The sequence below is a fragment of the Monodon monoceros genome, unplaced genomic scaffold (genome assembly GCF_005190385.1).
Source record: "Monodon monoceros isolate NGI ecotype Baffin Bay Population unplaced genomic scaffold, NGI_Narwhal_1 Super_Scaffold_3, whole genome shotgun sequence".
NCBI lineage: Eukaryota > Metazoa > Chordata > Mammalia > Artiodactyla > Monodontidae > Monodon > Monodon monoceros.
This window is the reverse complement of record NW_021703780.1, coordinates 35,350,254-35,370,771: the sequence shown is the minus strand read 5'-3', so window position 1 is coordinate 35,370,771 and position 20,518 is coordinate 35,350,254. Positions and strand designations below refer to the sequence as shown.

Below are 20,518 nucleotides of genomic sequence, written 5' to 3'. Positions count from 1 at the left end.
TCCTGAGGAAGGAGGCCGGCAGGCGGTGAGAGGGGGTGCCCAGGATGGGTGTCAGGGTTGAGGGCCACAGGTCCGCCCCACACCCCGGGCCCCACGCATGCCGCTGCTTTGTGGCTCCTCCAGCAGAGGGGAAAAACGATGCTCTGTTTCATAAAGCTCTCCTGAGCCCTGGGAGCTGCCAGCCCTGTTCCTCTGGACACAGACGCCTCCCCTGGGCCCCCTTGCTGGGTTCCTGAGGACAAGGCTCTCCAGCAACTGACACCCCCAGATTCCCCCTCCACGGGATGAAAGCTGCCCGCAGCCGCACCACATTCATCCCATCCGGGTACACCCACGCCCTTGGGAGAAGGATGAGGCCAACACCCTCACCTCTTACCCAGCAGAAGACAGCACCCCAGACCACCGTCAAACTGTCTCCACCCAGGGGCCCAGAAAAGGGACCCCTCCATCTGCTCCTTCCCCTCTCCCTTCACCTGTGGCTGGCAGCTCCGGGTAATAAGTAACTGCCCATCCTTGAAGGCTAGGGTTCTGATGATAAGGGATTATTAAGTCTACCCACTTATTATAATTTGTTTAAGACGACCAGATGGTTAAACTGTAAACCTCTTCACTAATGGGACAAAAAAAAAAGAAAGAAAGAAAAAAAAGAAAACAGGCCGGGGGATTCTAGGCGGTGGTGTTAATCCTGCAGGAGAGGTGACAGCGGAGTCTCGCCATGCCTATGAAGTAACCCTCCAGGCCTGTTTATTACAAACCACCGCTTCCCCCCCAAACCTGACCCTGCTGCCTCCAAGCATGACCCAACCCCCATGCCTCTCCACGAAGCCCCCTGCAGATCCTCCTGAGGGCCAACCACCTGTCACAAAACCCTTCCTTATTGTCTGACTCTAACCTGAATCCCCCCGGCTGCAGTCCAAGCCCATTTCCTTTGGTTCAGTCTCCAGCTGGAGACGGACAACAGCTGGTCTCCATCGTCTCTGGAATAAATTGTACAAGAAACGACCAGCGAAACGGCACAGGCATTCTGGGGTGGATGGTACTCTTTGCAGGGTGGGGAGCCTTCTGCCTCAATGGCAGATCAAATCCCAGATCAAATCTCACCACTGGAAGACTGAGTCACAACTAGAGACAAGAGCAAAGACAGACCACGATGCTGACAACTTTGAACATCACGAGGCCGGATGCAAGGGGGTTGTGCCCTAAAGTGAAGACTCCCCAAGCCCCAGACAGCCGGACACAGATCTCTCACCACACCAGTTGCACCAGGGGCTCCAGCCACCAAGGCCCCTATCTGGAGATCACAGGGATGAGATACAAAGGGGATCCCCAAATACAGTGGGAAAGGAACAGAGCCTGATCCATGCAACCGGTGCCCCCCACCCGCCTCCTCTGCCTTCGCTGCCACAAAAGCACAAAGGCACAGCCGCCTCAGCTTTTCCACCCTGCCGGGACAGTCCCCCACCCGCCTCCCATCCCCGGCTGACTGGGGCATAACCAGGGTGAAGCAACAGAGAGCTGTTTTGTGCTGAAGGTATGGAAAAGTACAGCGAGCCCTCCTCGCACAGAGAGGCTGGGCTGAGGTGAGGGGTGCTGGGGTGGGGGTGGTTAGGAAAACCTCCCATCCTCCAACCTGGGGCCCAGGACCAGGGACAGGCTGGGCCACAGGAAATGGAAACTCTCCCGCTGGCACATCAGGAGAGTCCTGACTCTGAGGCAGCCCCATTGTGAAACACGGGAGGCAGAAAGGACCAGCACCAGGCCTTCAACACACACATTCTCTCGCTCCCCTTCAGCCGGGCTGCAATTTTACACAAGAGCATTTTCTAAGGCTGCTTAGCCCAACACCCACCCAGGCTCTGGCAGCCCTCAACCTTCCTAGGAGCGCGCAGAAACATTTGACACCCACGCCTGCACAGCGCTAGCTATTCCTCAGCCCTACAAGTCATGACCTCAGTTTCATTACTGATCAAACGGGAGTAATGCTGTCTCCCCACCAATTCACAGGGCCATGGGTCCAAAGGCTCAGCAGATGTGAACGTGAAGAGCGTGAATTAGGTGCACCAGCAAAGCTAGAGATGCCCCTGACTTTGAACTTCTAGTTTCTAAACACCCACTGCCATTGGGGGTAGGCTTTCCCCCAGCCTCCCAGTGCATTGTGCATGGCCAGCGGAGGCTCAGAGACAGGAAAGCAAATGCCACCAGATTTCTAAGTCATGCAAGGGTCAGCAGGGGAGCGAGACCCGCTCCTCAAGTGGCTGCATCCTGCCCCCTGCAGAACCCAGTTTCCCACGAAACACTTTGAGTGGCAGCTGGCGTGGCCACTTCTCAGGCTTGTCTAGGGAGGTCCATTTGCCCTCGCATCTGCTGAAGATGGCCACCTGGCCTGGGCTACTGTGGGCTGAACCAAAGATCTAGCAGTGGGCTTCCAGGATATGGCCTGCCCTCTGCCTCATGGGTTACCTCCCAGGAAGAGCAGGGGGACAAGAGGACAAGACGGGAACAGGGTTCCCTTCACCTTCCCTCCCACGTCGAGGCTCTGGGCATTCCCCTCTTTGGAGCCATTCCTGCCTGATACAAATGCCACACCCGGCCAGATACCAGCCCCCAACACCCCTGTACAGATCTACCAACCTAAGTTAACCCAAGGAAAGATGGGACCAGGGTCCTGGGCAAGCTTTTCTCACGTTACGCAGCTCGAAGTCAGGTCGACTGATTCCTTAAGAATTTGCCGAACACCGGCCCTGTGCCCTGATGTGGGCAAAATAAGGGAAGAGCAAGACTCTTAGACTTAGCAAGACTCTTAGACTCTTGGCAAGACTCCTGCCCAGGAGGGCCTTGGGTCTAACAAGAGACAGACAGGCAGATGGGAGGAGTTACAACGACAGAGGAAGACAGCACAAGAAAGCAGCAGACAAGCCAAGGCAAGGCCAGGACTGTCCTTGCTAAATACACACTCAGCTGAGCCTGATGGGACACAGCGGGCAGGGCACTCAGCAGACCCTGGCCAACCCGCGCTTTCTGTGAACCAGACCGGTGGGGATGCTCACCTCAGAGGAGCCTGCAAGTTTCCCGGGGGTGGGACGGGGCAACCCCCCCTTCAGGTTCTCAGCACATCACCCTCCCCACTCCAAGGCTGCCGGCCAGCTCTGACCTCATCCACCCCAGAGCAGGATGGAATTTAACTAGGCACCAAGAGAAGCCAGTGTGCCCTTAGGAACCTCAACAGATTCCGTCAGCATTCTAGCACTGCCCAAGAGAACTCTCTGTGCTGATGGGACACTATCTGAGCAGTCCCATGTGGCTACTGAGCCCCTGGACTGTGGCCAGTGTGATGGAGGAACTAAATTCAAACTTTATGAATTTTAATTAAAAATTAAACAGCCACAATAGTTAGTAATATCATGTTAAAATAAAATTAATTAGGGACCTGTGGGTGGTAATTAACATACTGATGCAGTCAAACACAACACATCCTACCTAGGCAGGGTCTGTCTTACCCTGGACCCCTGGATTCACCCAAGCCTTGGCCGTGGTCTGCAGCATGCTCTGGGCTCTGAATTACACGCATGGTCCTGGGCTGTCCCAAATCTTTCCTGTGCTTGTGTCTTTTGTCAGTCCAAAAGGCAAGGAGGGCAAAGTCTTCTTGGGCCCCCGCAGGAGTCGGAAGAGCTGGATAGACACAGAGGCTAAGACAATACTTGTCTGTGGGCCTCTGGAGGATCCCCTCCCTTGTAGGGGACACTGACCCCAACACTGGGGACAGCCCCTGGGACTCCCCCAGCTCTGCCAGGCCTCTCCTGGGGAACCACACTCTCTTCTTGGTGACCATCAGATTGTGTCCAATCTCAAACTTCTTGGTCTGCAGACCGAAAGCCCACCTGGTTTCCCCAGTCTTTGAGACCCTTCCCCTCAAAAGTGTTCAACAGCACTGCTGCCCAGGAAGCCACCCCTCTGGCAGGTAAACTGAAAAATAACATGTTGTTTAGCAATTTCAGAAGTGACACTAGTTTTCGGAGTATGCGCCGTTAGAACCATGTTTATTTGTGCTTTGTGTACTCGCACATTAAAAATATCCAGCGTAGAAGTGGCTGACGCTATATGCATGCATCTTACCCTTACAGAAAATTCGATTTCTTTGCTTTAAAAGCAATACAACAGCATTTCGGAAAACTAGGGAAGCAGAGAAAGAAAAGGCATAGATAACCCTGCTTCCCGCCTTCCGTTTTCACGTCAAGTTTCAATTATTCAACGCTAACACAGCACCATGCATGAAACTAGAGTCTCCCGCTGCCCTCACCCCCGTCTTGTTTTTGTCTCACTTGAAGTCTGGCTCATAGCTCAGCCCCACTGAGAACACCAAATCGAAGCCCTGGGAACCCACCCCTGCCCCAGGGCCCCAGCAGGTGCCCCTGCTGGTCTGTCTGAGGGTCTCCTACTCCACAGGCCAGAGCCTACCAGGTCACTCAATAGGCAGCGATCAGTGCAGTGGTGGCTGGGAGTGGAGTGTGTACACAGATGGAAACCGGCTTTGGCAAGCGAAAATTTTAAGACACGTACACAGTGACCTCAACACAGAGCTGAGACGGGGGGTCTGGCCACAGGGAGCCCTCAGCCCTGGGGCATTCCAAAGAGAGAGGGCGTGCCAAGACTGAGACCTACGAACTCTGAAGCCCTGGCATCGTGGAGACAGAAACTTCCTAGAGCAGGACTCAAAAGTGTCCCCTCATGACTCAGAAGTTGCCTTGCCCCAGCCCTGGGGAGCCAGCCCTGGGTCCAGACAGGTGCACGCCCGGGGCAGGGGTGTGGGAGGGTAGGGGGGATGCTGACGCACCTCCCCAGACAACCTATCGACCTGTCCCAACAGAGGGCAGAGCGTCCCCACTCATGTGCCCCGTGCACGTGATGGGCAGCAGGGTGGGGGGCCGTCCCAGAGTGCTTGCTGGGTTGGGGTAGAATCTGGCCAGGCATGGTCCCCATAGGAAGGGCCCGGGGCAGGAGTTTTCCAGATTGGAGGTGGGCGCTGGTAGTCCTACCTTTGGGTTTTGGGGGCTGGTGGGACAGAGGTCAAAGGAGAGAGAGACACAGCTTCACGGTTCGGATGTTCATTAATCATTACCCTCATACACAGTGTGAGGTTTGGGATCCAATGGGGCAGTTGAGGGCCTCATGGGAGGGGGAAGGAGTGCAGACAAGGCACAACCCCCAGTGCAATGTGCTCTGACGTGGGGGAGAAGGAGGTAACCAGAAAATGATGGGGCTCAAAAGAAGGCCAACTCCAGGGTCAGGGGAGCCTTCCCTGGCAGCCCCAGCCTGTGGCAACGTTTCTACCTTGGAGCACATGAGTCCCCTACAACATGCTGCACCCCTATTTAATAATCCTTCATATACACCGCCGGGCCCGGCCCCAACCTCAAAGATAAGGATAACGTCTCATAATTCCCACAACCTTGAACCAGCACTGGGCATACAGCTGGCGCTAAGAGTCTAATTGGCCTTAGTGAACAAGTCCCTGGCTCAGAGAGGGGCAGTGACCTGGCCCAGTCACACAGCAAGTCAGCTGAGCCAGGCCCAGGACCTGGCTCTGTCTTCCAATCCCCAGTCCCTGGGCCGCTCATCAGTAGATCTCAGGGCTGCGGCTGGAGTCTGGGGGATGGGGTGTTGAAAAGCTGATAATCAGGACACCCTCCCTTTTCCTGCTCCCCGGGGGGTGCTGACAAGACATTACTGCATCAGCGTGCTCTGCTCAGCCCACTCAGCACTATCCCTCAGCCAGAGGCAGCCCTTCCACCCGCTGCTCCAAAGGGGGCGGGATGCTGAGGAGGGGAGGGCACTCTTCCAAAGCCAACACTGTCAGGATGCATTCCTTGACCCGGGAGGCAAGAGTTTTATTTGAACAGGAGCTATGGGGAGGGGATGGGGCTGCCGCTCTTTCTCCTCCAGTGGGTCTGAACAGGTGCCATCCTGTACCCGGGGGCATGGGAGGAACAAGAACCTTGCATCAGACTCAAGGAGCACCCAAGCCAAAAATCAACATTCAAGTCCGTGAAGGGCCTGCCCCGGGGTCCTCAGCAGGCTACAAAACGGCCAGTCTGTCCCCAGTCACGCAGGCAGATCTGAGCAGTGCTTACACCCCAGGAGAAAGGCAAGACGAAAGCTGTTCCCTCCCAAGGTGCAGACCACAGCGCTGCTAGGGCTTAGCCCTGGGGAAGCCAAGTCAGGGATGTGTCACAAGTGTGGGTTTAGCTGCTGGGGCGGTAGCAGGTAATGTGCGGACTCAGACAGGAACCCTATAGCCGAGAGGCAAACTAAACTGTACCTCACTACTCCAGGTCTTTGATTCTTTCTCAAGAGTTCGGTCTCTGGGTCCCCTGACCCACAAACCCTGCAGTGAAGGGTCAGAGCCTGACAGGTCTGTAAGGATGCCAGGGGAACAGGCTGGAGGGCAGGGATGGAGCTGACGGCCTCCGCCCTGAGCTGCGGCACCTACTCAACCTAACGCAGGTTTGTCCTGCTTTAAAACTTTTCACACTGAGAAGAGCAAACAAACCTATATATGGTCAACGTGGTCAGAACAGTGACCAGTGTCAGAACCCACAAAGGCTGAAGACAGCAGTTCTCAGCGAAGGGTCAGTAGCATGCGCAGCCCGCTTCCAGGGAGCTGGAGCCATCAGGGCCCAAGGAGAAAACTCAGTCTCTAGGAGGGGCTGGTGGCCCAGCACAGGGGAAAGCTGATTTAGAACACCACGGGGTCTAAGTGGGGCAGGGCTCTGGCTCTGGACCCAGAAGGCCTGGGTCCAGGCCACTAACTAGCTGTGTGACCTTGAATAACTTATTCGCCTCAGTTGCCTTATCTGCAAAATGAGTTTCCACGTTGTCTGTGGTCCCACGGCTGGGAGGCCCCAGGGTGTGGGATGGCCCCCACCTGCCTTTCCTTCACCAGGTACCAGCTGTAGTCACTGCTGTGGTCTGACTGCTGGAACACCTCCCTCCGCTCCACCTGCAGGGTGACTTATGTTATCAGTGGACATAGACCTGAGTTCTTGGTAAAAGTTGAAACGTGCTGTCAGTGTGCAGGGTTTTAGAATGCCTCCCCACCCTCAGGGCATGGCCTCCTGTCTGTAGCTGGGATCAAGGGTAGGGCTCCAGACAGAGGCAAGACCACACAGGGAACAGAGTCCAAATCACTTGGGCTGCTGCAAGGACTTTGGCTCTGAGTCTGGGGGAGAAGCCATGGAGGGTTTTCTGAGTCAAGCGTTCCAATCTCACTCTATCAGGATCCCTGACTGCCGTGGCAGTAACTGACTACCTTTCACCTCCTGTGGCCTCTGCTTCCAGGAAGCCTTCCCTAACTGCCCCACTTAGCTCTACCTACTCCTTTATTGTACTTTCCCCGCCCTGGTGAGCACAGTTACCTTGGAAAAGCTACATAACCTCCCGAGGTCTAGGCCTTGGCTTCAGGGCTCTAAAGAGAGGCTAGTTAGAAAACCACTAAGCTCCCTTCAGCCTCACATTTTATGATTTGCTGCCAGGAGTGGCACCCAGAGCCTGACCCTCCTCCCCCATCCCTGCCAGCCTCCAAGAAACCAGCCAACAACAGCTCCTTGGGCTCAGACACTTGGGGAGCAAGGTCCTGTGATGGGGAAACTCCCTGGGGAGACATCAGACTACTTCTGCCCCAGGCTCTGAAGGGCCTAGAAAAAATCCTTTTTTCTGAGCCTATGGTTGACCACAACTTCAACCTTTGCCTCTTATTTCAGAAAAACTCACTAATGCGTAGGAAAGCTGGCACTCAAAGAAAGGGTGTGCTGGGGCAATTTAGGAAATCAGGCCAGTTTAGTGTAAGTGAAATAAGTGCTCTGCGCCCTAACACACATCAAGATTTTGATTTAAAGGCTGTTCAAAAGGGGATTAGAGGTGGGGTGACAAACTTGGCTTGGCGAAGAAAGGCTCTGGACCTGGGCAAGCACAGCTAGTTTAACCCAAGCTTGGTTCTAGAGACGGTCTGTCCCAGCTTCTCACCAGGCCTCAGTTTTCCCATATAGCAAAAGGGATGACATTTCACTGCCAGACCTCACAGAGGGCACAGGAAGGCACTTTAGGTGAGTAGGTCTGCAGAGACCCATGGTAAGGCCAAGGGTGGGGATGTGGGGAGGGTGCAAAGCCTGGGTATCTGCATGCCCCTTAGAGGTCACCCAGGTGCTACAGGCAACACTTCTGCTCCATCCCCTGGTGCCAACGTCCCTAGTCAGCTCTGCCCCAAGGGGTGCGCCATGGGGTAGAAAAGGCCTAATGCCTGCAGGCTGCAGTCATGCCCAAGGGCTATAGGAACACACCCTTCTCCCTTACAAACAGCCTGGCCTTCCCCCTGCTCCGCCCCACCCCCCACCCCTCGTGCCCTCGTGGACGTGGTCTGAGGACATTCCCTGACAGGCAGGGACGGCTCATCCCCTTTACAGCAGGTCTCAAAACAGGCCTGGGCACATGGTATGTGCCTGGTAAATATCTGGACGAAGGACTGGGTCTCTGCTCTTCCTCAAGTTCCTTGAAAGCAGAAGCCACCTACACTGGGGAGGACAGGCCTGCTAGGCGTGCTCACGCAGACAGGCCTTGTTCATCCCACGGGAAAGGCGTAAGGGGACTCCTGGCAATGAACAGACCCAGAGAAGCAGAGCTGTTTGTTCTGTAAAGTCCCTCAAAAGGGAGAAGATAACCTTGAGCTGGTCTTAAAGGTGAACTCGTAGCGCACCTTCCTCTTGTGTTCTCCTGTCGTCTTCGCGCCCCGAGAGACAGGTACCATCGCTCCTACTTTCTGATGAAGCCAGGGGCTCAGGGCGCAGCTTGCAAAGGCGGTGTGAGTTTAAAGCCTGTGGCTGACCACCAGGCAACTTGGCACCGCCTCGTGAGGCTGGAAGGCTAGAAGGAGGAAATGGGCGTAAATTTTGATAAAGCCGCTCCCCTTCTGTTCTCTGGGGCCAGAGCCCGGCCTGGCTCAATTCACCCAGGTAACCACCTTGACCTGGCAGGAGGCTGGGCCCCTCATGACTAGACTCCAACCCAAAGGTCCACATGAATCTTGGCCTCCCTGTCCGAGCCAGGCACACCACGGGGCACCCGGGGGCCCAACAGACACATTCTGAGCCAGTCACTTACTGAGCTAGGAACTGGGTAGGGAGACATGGCGCTGCCCACACAGGGCTCCTGCAGTCTAGCTGGGCCTCATTTAACAGGCTCTCCAAGCCTTCTTGAATGAAAGGCTGAACTTACTCCCAAGAAGCAGAGTCCAGAGAGGTGAAGTCTGACCAGGGTCACACAGCACAAACCAGTACTGTGGGGAGAATCAGAATCCACGTTAGAATCAGCTTTTCCCTGCACAGTGGTTCAGATAAGGGTTTCCCGACGCCAGCTCCAGCCCCAAGCACTGGTCACACAGACAAAGGGAGGGGCTCCGCTGTGTCCCCCTCAGCTGCTGTGGCCTACAATACCCCTTGCAGCCCACAGGGCCCGCCACCAGGCTACAGGGACAGCCAAGCTGGCCCTGTCCCCCAGGTAAGCCCCTCCCCACACAGCTTCTAGCCTAGCCTGGGGGCAAGCCTCTCCCTAATGGGAGGTGTCAGCTAGGCAACCTTAGCCAGATTACAATGGCCATGGGAGGTGACAACAGCCAGAAGTACACAATACTGCCTAAACAGTTCGGCAGGAAACCCAAATATTTAGCTAGGAGGGGAAAACCAGAATGGACACTTCAAAGGCAATCCAAGGGACCTGGCCAGCAAGGGCCTATTGAGAGGGGAGATGGGTGGTGTCTGGCCCCAGGGAGAGCACAACTCTGACCCCACATCCTGCGTGACCACCCTCCGGGGATGGCACCCATGAGGCCCTCTGGACCCAGGAATCCTCTGGAAGGGAAGAGTTTTAACAAATGCCTGGGATAAGCCAGGACTGAGCAGAGAAAGCCTGGTCCCCTTTCTGCAGAGGAGGGGGCAGGGCTCTGCTGGAAGGGAAGAGGAAATACACCTTCCACTGAGGGAGGGGCTGGGTGAATGTGCAGGAAATGGAAAATGGTGGGGACTCCACCAGGAGTTTTGGTGGGTTTTATCATCTGTGTCTCCATCTCCAGACTGGGAGCTCAATATACTGTGGGGCTTGAACTGGGCGTCAGGAACAGCACCACCCCACCCCCGACCCTAGAGAGACGGGGTGTCAGAGAACAGCTAACACATAGCAAATCACCAGTTGCATGTGTCAGGCACTCAGTCAAATGTGGATTCTGCAGGCATGAGGGCAATACTGAACTATTGTCCCATTTCACAGACTAGGAGACTGACTTGCTCAAGGCCCCAAGGCTAAGGAATCAGCCAGCCACACAGAGAACCGCCCGATGCACCCTAAGGTTCTGAAGACACCATTTTCCCACCTCTAGGCCTTTGCTGCTTGTTTTTGCCACCTTTCCGGCTCACATCGAGCAGAATGGGTCAGAGTGTGGGCTCTGGGTTCAAATCCACATTCTTCCACTTCCTAGCTGTACAGCCTCGGGCAAATGAGTGAACTCGAACTATCCATTCTGTTGCTCCTGCCCTGAGGTGGTGCTGGTAAGAGTACCTCCAGCAAAGGGCTGCTGTGAGGATTATGAGACGATGCACATAAACAGTTCCCACTGCCTGTGGTGAAGCAAGTGCTCAGTAACCATTAGCTGGAATCACCCCCACCTCCGGCCCCCAATCCCTGCCCACTCCCATCACTTCTACCTCCTGGCTCTACCTCCACTCCTGGTCAGGCCCCAAGGCTCTGCAGTCAGCAAGGAAGGGTGAATTTTAGCCTCTGGCTAGCCACGTAGCCCTGGGCAAACCCCTTGGCCTCGGTTTCCTAGACAATGGGCAGAGAAGTAACACCTCACCCACAGGACAGGTTCAACAGGTAAAGAACCAGCCTGGCACATGGGAGGTACTCAGCAGAGAGCTCCCAGGGGCTGTAGCTCACACCACTCATCCCTCCTGGCTGCCTCAAATTTCCCCTTCTTTAAGTTCGAGAGCAGAAATTAATCTCTCAACAGTACATGCTTGGAACCTCCAGGTGTACCTACCAATGTCAGGTAACAAGCTCCTCACCTGTCTTTCTCTAGAGTAGGGGCTCTCTGAGGGCAGGGGCTATGTTTTGTTCAGAGCCAGATGCCCCACAGGCCACAGGGTTCTACAGGCCTCAGGAAACAGGAACCGAATCCTCTGAGGCCCTCTGACCCTCATCCATCTCTCCAGCCTCACCATATGCAACCCATCACTGGGCACCAGGACTACATTTTTCCTCATTTCACCACTGTGGCCCTGTTTCTCTCCCCAACTAGATTGAGCTCCCGAGGGCTAAAGCCCCACCTGGTTTCTGAGGCTTCAGTGCACACAGAAGTGACAGCTGGCAGGGAGGGACCCTTCTGTGATCCCCTAACTTTGCCCAGGTCTCTGAGGTTTGGGGGCCAGATTAACTGCTCACGAAAAGCCGAGATGCCTCAGGCAGAGCTGTACAGAGCTGGAGCACACTACCCGCACTGTTACCTACAGAAGCAAAGAAGGTATAATCTGGGAAGGTCATCAAATGGAGGGGACCCAGACCTGGACCTCCCAAGGGGTTCATGGAAGGAAGACAGAGGTACCCTAACTGCAAGCTGGGTGTGAGGGAGTGCGGGTGGGCTCTTTTGGGGGAGGTGCTGTGAGCTCTGTGGGCTTTTGGGGAAAGACCCACACTCCAACACATTGGAAGGAGAAAGGGAGGAGGCATCCTTACCAGAACACCCATAGGGTGAAACGATCAGCCCACAGAAACGGCCGATAATTTAGAGTAGAATACTCTACTTCTTTTAAGTTGCAAACAGCTGTGAAGGAAGAGGAAACTTGCTGAAATGCTGTTCACTCCCCTACTTGAAAATTGCAAAAATTTGGTGAGTTCAAATTCTTTGGCTAAACCCAGACAGCTTCGTCATCTGGCCCTCACCCCTCTGCCCCCTGGCTGCAATACAGGACCGTCCTGCAGTTTTACACCTCCCTGAGGGCTGCGGTGAAGAAAGATCCACCATCCTATCCTCCCTTCTCTCTCTAGCTTTTTAAAAAGGTGGTTGATATATACCTAGACGTGGAACTGCTGGGTCATATGGTAGTTCTATTTTTAATTTTTTTAAGGAACCTCTATATGGTCTTCCTTAGTGGATGCACCATTTTACACAAAAAGACAAATACTGTACGATTCCACTTATAAGATACCTGAAGCAGTCAACTTCACAGAAACAGTAGAATGGTAGTTACCAGGGCCTGGGGAGAGGGGGAAAGGGGAGGTGTTTAACAGGTCTAGAGTTTCAGTTTTGCAAGTTGAAAAAATTGTGGAGACCTGCTTTCACAATAACGTGAATATACGTAACCCTACTGAACAGCACTCAAAAGAGGTGAAGGAGGTAAACTTCGTTATGTATTTTTCACTATAATTCAAAACAAAAAGTCAGTTGACCTTTCTCCTGCACTAAGGTCTTCCTGACTCTGTGCTCGCTACACTTTTGCGTGGATGGCCCCATCGCACAGTAGGGGCATCTAGGAGGTGCGTGGCAGCAGCAGCTAACGCGTGATGAGCCTTGCTATGTGCCAGGCACCGTTCCAAGCAACCTCTGAGGGTGATGTGACGGCGCGACCCGGCGCTTGGATGGTGACTCTTTCAGCAACAGGAAGGGGCCTGCAGTAGTGAGGTGAGTGGCACGTGAACAAAGATCCCTGCGGAGGGCAGCGTGTCCTTTTATCCATGTCAACCCACCCTTGTGGGGAGGATCGACAGGTCAGGGCTCCTCCACTCATTCCAGGGGTTCAGGGGGACTCTCAGCAAAATCTCCAAGGGGATTCACCTCTACCTTCTCCGCTCCCCAAAAGGAACACCAGGAGGTGAACCTATTGCACACGCCTACCTCATCTGACCTCTCTCTATCACCCCAGTTCAGGCCAATCAAGTGGTTCCTGAGGTACCACTAAGATCTAGCATCTCAATTTGTACAAAGACTCTCTTGGGGGTTCTGTCTCAGCAGCCCGGCTTCCCTGTTCCCCAAAGCCTGGTACTTCCCTTCCCCCCACTCCCCCCACCCCACAGACATAAAGAGTTCAGAGGCTGAGGCCAACCTAACAGCAAACAACCAAGTTCAAGATGAAAAGCTCTTGGCCTGGGGTCACAGCCAGCCAAGCACAGCATCCAAAACCAGAGGATTGTGTTTCTTTTAAATGCCAGACTATAAATAGAGCAAAACCTGAGGAAAATACTTAGAAGCAGCAGTCATCACCTCCCCTACACCCCCTCCTATAGGACTCCCCCCACTCCCACTAGAACATTTCAACACTTGCTAATCTCTACCCTCAATAAGCCTCTATTACTGTGCCATCCGTAATCATCCTAGGGGCTCTAGTAAAACTCTCAAAACGATTCAATAAAAATTCACCTTAACTGTTAAAACTAACCAGAGTAGTTAACTAAAGCAGATTTATCGATCTGAGAATTTTTTTTGTTTTGGCTGCCCTCAACTTTGAGCGGAACATAAGTAAGAAAATGAGCCTTTAGGAAGGAACCTCTTTCTTCTATTTCCTTTCAAAAACCCAACTTCTCCACTTTCCATTTCTGCAGTCTTAGACAGTGAGAGTTCAATTTCAAATGAATGACCCAGAGGCCTCCGTGATTCTGGATAATCAAAAGATCTATTGTGTTCCCTTTACATACAAAGGCAGTTAAGTGAACCAGTGCGCTTTCCGATTTCCAGCAAGGTTTGAAACAAAAGAGGTTTTCATGTTAACCCTCGGTTCCCCCCAAAATTCAAGTCACGTGCCCAGTATGAGCATTTTGGTCAGATGTGATTTAACTACATGATCCACAGTTATATTTTTTTAAGTTTTAGGAGGAGGACTGGTGTTAATAACAGGATGTCAGAACCTCAAAATTGGAATTAGCCTTATTACTATGGACTGGAACATGTGTAGGGGAGTACGAAGGGCCCAGAAAATAAAAGGAGAGAGGTCTGGCACACACGGAAAACCTCAGAATAGGACAATGCAGGTTAGAGGCCAGCAGGATCAAAGAGGCTTCCGGGAACAGGTCAGCTACATGAGCAGTTTAAGAAAACCCAATTAGGGATGGGGTGTGCCAGCGAAAGGCAGGGCTTGGGGCGACCCCTACCGCACCCCCAAAGGAGAAGTGGGGCGGGGTGGACTGCTGCTTATTTCAGTAAGGGAGGAGGTGTGGCTCAGCCAGGCACAACACAGGAGACACCTGCGTGCCCATGCCTGTTCTAGGGGAAAGAGAAAATAGAATTTCCCAGCAGACCAGAGTCCAGCTGAACCAATTTACTAAGCTCACTGACAGATGCACCGTTCAACAGCTTCATATGCCTGAGGGGGAGGGCAAGGGTGTACGAGAAGCAGGCTCTGGAGGCAGACTGCCTGGGTCCCACCCCAGCCTGTGCCCTCCTGGTAACTCCCCTGGGCTTCAGTTTCCTTATCTGAACACGTAAGGGTGCTGTAAAGAGTACCCGACTAATAAAGCACCTAGCAAGTTGCCCTAGTCAACGTGTCCTCAACGTGTGCAGCAGAGGGAGGCTCGCGCTCCTCAGTTTCACCTATACACACCCAACGCCTAATGCTTCCACTTTACTTGACCTTCACCAGACCCCCATTTTGCATATGAGGAAAGAGACACAAAGTTAAATGGTCTGATGGGTAAATGGCCAAGCCGGATGGCAAAACCAGCCTGCGCCCTCTCATAAAATGCCGAATACCGCCTACAGCGCCCAACATGCTAAGCGCTTGGTCAATGCCAAATCCCCTTGTGGGAGCCTCTGCAATTTAGGAAGAGGCTGGGGGAGCGGGTCACCAGCACCTGCAGGAGCAGGCTTGAGAGCAAAAGGGTTCAGGATGGTTCTGAAGGCAGGAAGGAGGGGCGGCCACGTGGTCCGAGGCCAATGGGGCGCTGAGCCTTTGAAAGTCAGCCTCCGCCTCAGTTCAACCACAGCATGAACAGGGAGGAAGCACCTGACAACTCAGGGACTATTTCCAAAGATCTAAAGAAAGGTGCCTTAACTCCCTTTCTCACGCCTTTGAAAGTACACACACAATTTCCACTCTAAGAAAAACCCCAACCCAGGCTGCACCCCACCCCCTTCCAACAGCCTTTCCCGGGGTGGGGTGGGCCCCTACCCCAGGAATTCCCAACTGAGGGACTTTCTTTAGGATTACAAAGGTGATTATTCAGAACCTGATAAAACACAGAACTCAGTGGAAAATGCAGGAGCAGCCAGATGGGAAAGAAGATTTTTGAGTTTCATTTTTCCTTAAACCAATTTCCTGTGGCCTGCAGCAGTGCCCCGAGTCCCAGATCAGCAAGCGAAGCCAGGCAGGTTTCTGCAGACTGAAAGTGATGCTGGCGAAATGCTTCCACTGGTTCGTTCTCATTTCTGGGGTTCTTCCTATGAAGGGAGGGGATTCGCCAAGTTGCAGATGGCTTGAGAGGTTGGCTGGGGATGGGGACAGGCCTGTCCATAATCACCTCCAAATCAGACTGGCCTGATGCCCAAATCCTTTTCCTAAAGCTACCTGCCGGCTTTTGGGGGGTAATCGCTGGAGGGTTTAAAAGGACCTCAAAATACCAGGCATCTTGCTTGCTCCTTAAGAAAGCTTAAGACACCTTAAGAAAGCTGCCTAACCTCCAAAGCTATTATAACCACCAGCTGCACCCGGCTGCCTCACCCCGACCCCCCCCCTCCTTTTCCCTTCTCCTCATGTTTTGAACTTTATTTTCCCACATTCAGCCTTGAATTCTTTCCTTCCTTCCCCTGCAGTAGCGGAGAAGCAGCAAAGAGGCAAACACTTCGAGGGCAGCTCGATTCTTTATCATCCCCGCCTGCCTTCTTCCCCCTCTAAACAAAGCCCTGGAGCCAAGTAAACAACAACGCGTTCTCCAGAGGAATTGTTTCCTCAAGGGAAATTATAAAGTGACCCTCCCTCCCCAACACACACACACAGGGCAGACACCCATCTCAAGGAAGGCAGAGCTGCCCAGAACTCCTGCTATCAGGAGCTAAAACACCCTACTCCCTTCTGAAGCTCATACTCCCACCAGCCTCACCTACCAATGGCCCCCGCCCTGGGAACTGCTCCCGGACAGGAGGGTCCCCACTAAAATCCAACACCCAACCTTCTGGCCTAAGCCTCCCCTTCTACTGGCTCCTAAGAGGACACGTCTTTATTTGCCTGGCTGCTAGCAGGCACCTATATGCTCACCTGTGGGAATGTCCGTCGATTTGGGGACAAAAAGGGGGTACCACAGGCGAGATATCTACACATTTCTTCCCATTTTACATACGGGCTGTTGAGGCCAGAAAAATGAGAGACAACTACACAGCCATAAAGGACTGGGGAGCCGCAGCAGTTTAAAGATTGTTTCTCATCAAACTTCCTTTCTGGCATCTTTTACCCCAAGAGAAATGTAACACCTTGGACAATATCTCCACTCCACCTCACAACCTAGAGCCTTCACGGGCTCTTACCCAGGTCTGGTCGTTCCACTGGAGGGAGGCCATCCCTGCAAGGCCAAGAAGCGTGAATGGTTGAGGCCAAGAACCTTCGAGAAACTGGGGTAGAAGTCTTCGATCCCCAAACAAGCCCCACAGTTTATCCACGTGAGATCAATGCCATCCATAGGGCATATGAACCAATGCCAACATGGAGGAGAAACTCTCCCCCAACCTCCCATTCTATATAACCTCTCTGCCCGCCGCCCCCCCCCCCTCCCGCCCCGTCCCCCGAAAACGGGCTCTCCGGGTGTTGTTCTTTTGTTCAACCTGTTACTTTCACAAAGTTGAACTCCGAGCCCTTCGGGGATGTCTCCGCGAGATAAGCTTTCCCGGAAGCCTGCGCGCGTCCCCAGCATTCTAGCCACCAGCCCGCATCCCGGGGGCTCAGGCCCGACAGAGCCCCGGACCCCCCAGCTCCCGCGCCCTGCGGGGGCGGGGGAGCCTCGCGCCACTCCGCCGGGCTGGTGAAGAAACGCCGAAAAAAGCCGGCCGGGTGCCGCACTTGGCCCCGGAGCTGGGAGGTAGAGACGCGAGGAGGCGGCACCCGGCGGGTCTCCCGAACTCTGGGAGCGTCTCCAAGGAAAGACAAACGCCTTTATCCGCCCCACAGCCTCCTCCAACCAGGGAGGTACCCGCACACCCACACCGAGCCACTGCGGGCCCTGGTTCACCCGGGGGTCAAGCCTAAGTTCTTCCCTCGGGACAAACAGGGTTCCAAAGTCTCCGCGCGCGTGGGAGACTCCTGCGCCCATGGGTGAACGGCAGATTCCAGCAGTCAGACTCATGGGGAGACATCCTCTCCGGTCACCCCGGGACCACCCACAGGGAGTGAGGGTTATCCAAAGCTGCGAGGCGCTCCCCTTCACTTCTATACCTCCAGCTCACCTGCAGAATCTTGTCCAGGCCCTCCTGGCCCAGGCATGGGAACTCCTTGAGCAGATGCAGTTTCTGTGTATAGTAGCTTTTCTTGGCCTCTTTCCAATGCGGCTCCTCCAGCACCTCGAAGATCGCCGCCCCGATGGCCAGGTAGAAGATGATGGCCGAGGTGAGCAGAGGGCCCCGGTCCACCATGGCTCCCGAGAGGCCACCTCCTGGAGAATGAGAATGCCTCAGCTAACCCCAGCGGCTCCCGGTCTCACCCGCCCTCCAGCCTCTGGAAACAGCTGTTTGAATTTGGAGCTCCGCATGCGCAGTGCCCCGTTCAACCCGGCGCCGCTCCACCGACACAGTTGGCCCTGCAAGTTGGCCCACTGAGCGCAGGGAACTGTGCGGGACCTCCTCACGCGGGCCAGAGGTGGGCGGACACCAAGGGGGCCGAGGGGGCACCCTGGACCGCGGGAGCTAAAGCAGCTGGGTGAACCCAAGGCCGAACTCCCGAAGACACGTGCGCTGCTTCTCCGCGCGCCACAGCAGTGTGCGCCGCGCCCGCCTCCGCGCGCCTCTTTAACCCGGGCCTGTTGCGCTCTGCCCGTGGAGGAGGGGCCCGCTGAGGGCCCGCCCCCGTGCAGGCCCCGCCCCGTGCAGGCCCCGCGGCTGGTCCCAGAGTTACCGCTAGGTGCGCGCTGGAAGCAGTTGCGGACCATGTTCGCTCCCCAGGGCCGCCGACAGGGTAGGCTACGCGCCCCGCATGCCCGGAGGCGTTGTGGTCTCTTGGACTCACGTTTCTTACTAGTGATGGTGTATTAACTAAAATGAATGTGTACCTAATGACTGGGGTCAGGAAGTTATTGCTATTGTTATTTTCATTATAAGCCAGTTTTCATTTATTGATGTTTCTGCCAAGAAAGCTTGATTCTCGGTCTTTCTGTCTCACACACCTTCCTGTAAGACTGGGGAAAGGACATTAGAAAGGGACCGGAGAAAGTCAGAGGATATTAGGAACTAAACCAGTCACAAAGGTGTGACTCCTTCCTCTCACCCCAGTCTCACCTGCTCTGGTGAACATCTGAGAAAGAGCAGTCAGAGGCAGCACACTGTTCATATCCCTCCCCACAGACGCACTGCAATTCTACAGGAAACACTTGATGTCTTTCATACTCCCAAGCATATTTAAAATTGCAAACACCCTGCCCCAGACACATAAACACACACACTCACATACACACACACTCCTTATCCCCCTTGTTGGTCTTATTTTCCTCCTGGCAATAAATTCCCTCTAATATAAAACACTAAAATGATGACAGCTCGGGGGTGGAGTCTGGATTGTTTGATGACATATCCCCAGTGCTTGTTATATAGCAAACACTCAAATATTTGTGCAGTGGAGTGAATAAATTTATGAATTTGTCAAAGACATATTTGTCAAAAGCACACACCCAATGGAAGTCCTAGCCAGAGCACTTAGGCAAGAAAAAGAGATAAAAGACATCCAAGCTGGAAAAAAAAGAAGTAAAATTGTCACTATTTGCAGATGGCATGATATTATTTATATATAAAAAACCCTAAAGATTCCATCAAATAACTGCTAGAACTAATTAACAAATTTAGTAAGGTTTCAGGATACAAAATCAATATACAAAATATGTTGTGTTCCCATGCACTAATAATGAACTATCAGAAAGGGAAATAAAGAAAACAATTCTATTTATTGCATCAAAAAGAATAAAATACCTAGGAATAAACTTAACCAATAGTGTGAAAGACATGTACACTGAAAACTGTAAGACACTGATGAAAGAAACTGAAGAAGACACAATTAAATGGAAAGATATCCTGTGCTTATGGATTGGAACAATTAATATTATTAAAATTTCCGTAGTACTGAAAGCAATCTCCAGATTCAATGCAATCCTTACTGAAATTCCAATGGCATTTTCCACAGAAATAGAACAATCCTAAAATTTGTATGTAACCACAAAAGACCCAGAATAGGCAAAGCAATCTTAAGAAAGAAGAACAAAGCTGGAAGCAACACACTTCCTGATTTCAAACTACATTACAAAGCTATAGGAATCAAAACAGTAAAGTATTGGCATTACAAGCAACTTATGAATCAATGGAACAGAAAAGAGAGCCCAGAAATAAACCCACAAAATTAACATGGTCAATTAATTTACAATAAAGGAGTCAAGAATATACAATGGGGAAAGGATAGTCTCTTCAATAAATGGTGTTGGGGAAACTGGACAGCCACATGCAAAAGAATGAAACTAGACTACTATCTTATACCATACACAAAGATTAACTCAAAATGGATTAAAGATTTGAATATAAGACCTGAAACCATAAAACTCTTAGAAGAAAACATAGGTGGTAAGCTCCTTGACATCAGGTCATAATTTTTTGGATCTGACTCCAAAAGCCGAGGCAGCAAAAGCAAAAATAAACTGGTGGGACTACATCAAACTAAAATGTTTCTGCACAGCAAAGGAGATCATCAACAATGAAAAGGCAACCTTTTGAATCAAGAAAATGTTTGCAAATCATGTATCTGATTTGCAGGTATTTTATATATCCAAAATATATAAAGAACTCATACAATTCAATATCAATAAGAACAAACAATTCAATTAAAAAGTGGACAGAGCATCTGAATAGACATTGTTCCAAAGAAGACATACAGGTGGCCAACAGGTACATGAAAAGATGCTTAACATCACTAATCATTAGAGAAATGCAAATCAAAACCACAGTGAGATATCACCTCACACCTGTCAGAGTGGCTATCATCAAAAAGACAACAAATAACAAGTGTTGGCCAGTATGTGGATAAAAGGGAACACTGTGCACTGTTGATAGGAATGTAAATTGATGCAGCCACTGTGGAAGACAGTATGGCTGCTCCTCAAAAAGTTAAAAATAGAACTACCATATGATCTAGCAATTCAATTTCTGAGTATTTATCCGAAGAAAATGAAAACAATAACTCGAAAACATACATGCATCCCCGCGTTCATTGCGGCTTACAATAGCCAAGACGTGGAAACAGCCAAAGTGTCCACT

At 52.5% G+C, this 20,518-nt stretch overlaps 1 protein-coding gene across 6 annotated transcripts in view; it reads right to left on the bottom strand.

Moving 5' to 3' along the window:
• Nucleotides 1-17,969, bottom strand: part of KCNK5 (potassium two pore domain channel subfamily K member 5) — a 36,471-nt gene extending 18,502 nt beyond the window's left edge. Inside the window, exons 1-3 of one of the 6 annotated variants that reach the window (XM_029243156.1) lie at nucleotides 10,415-10,586; nucleotides 9,151-9,325; nucleotides 8,747-8,913 (exon numbers count right to left, since the gene is read on the bottom strand). In XM_029243156.1, coding sequence (XP_029098989.1) covers nucleotides 8,747-8,797 — 51 coding nt within the window. In that variant the 5' untranslated portion in view covers nucleotides 8,798-8,913; nucleotides 9,151-9,325; nucleotides 10,415-10,586. Of the gene's footprint in view, nucleotides 1-8,746; nucleotides 9,326-10,414; nucleotides 10,587-17,458 lie in introns of those variants that run through there. The other 5 variants (XM_029243155.1, XM_029243154.1, XM_029243153.1 and 2 more) reach the window with 5 other exon arrangements.
• Between the last annotated feature and the right edge of the window lie 2,549 nt (nucleotides 17,970-20,518).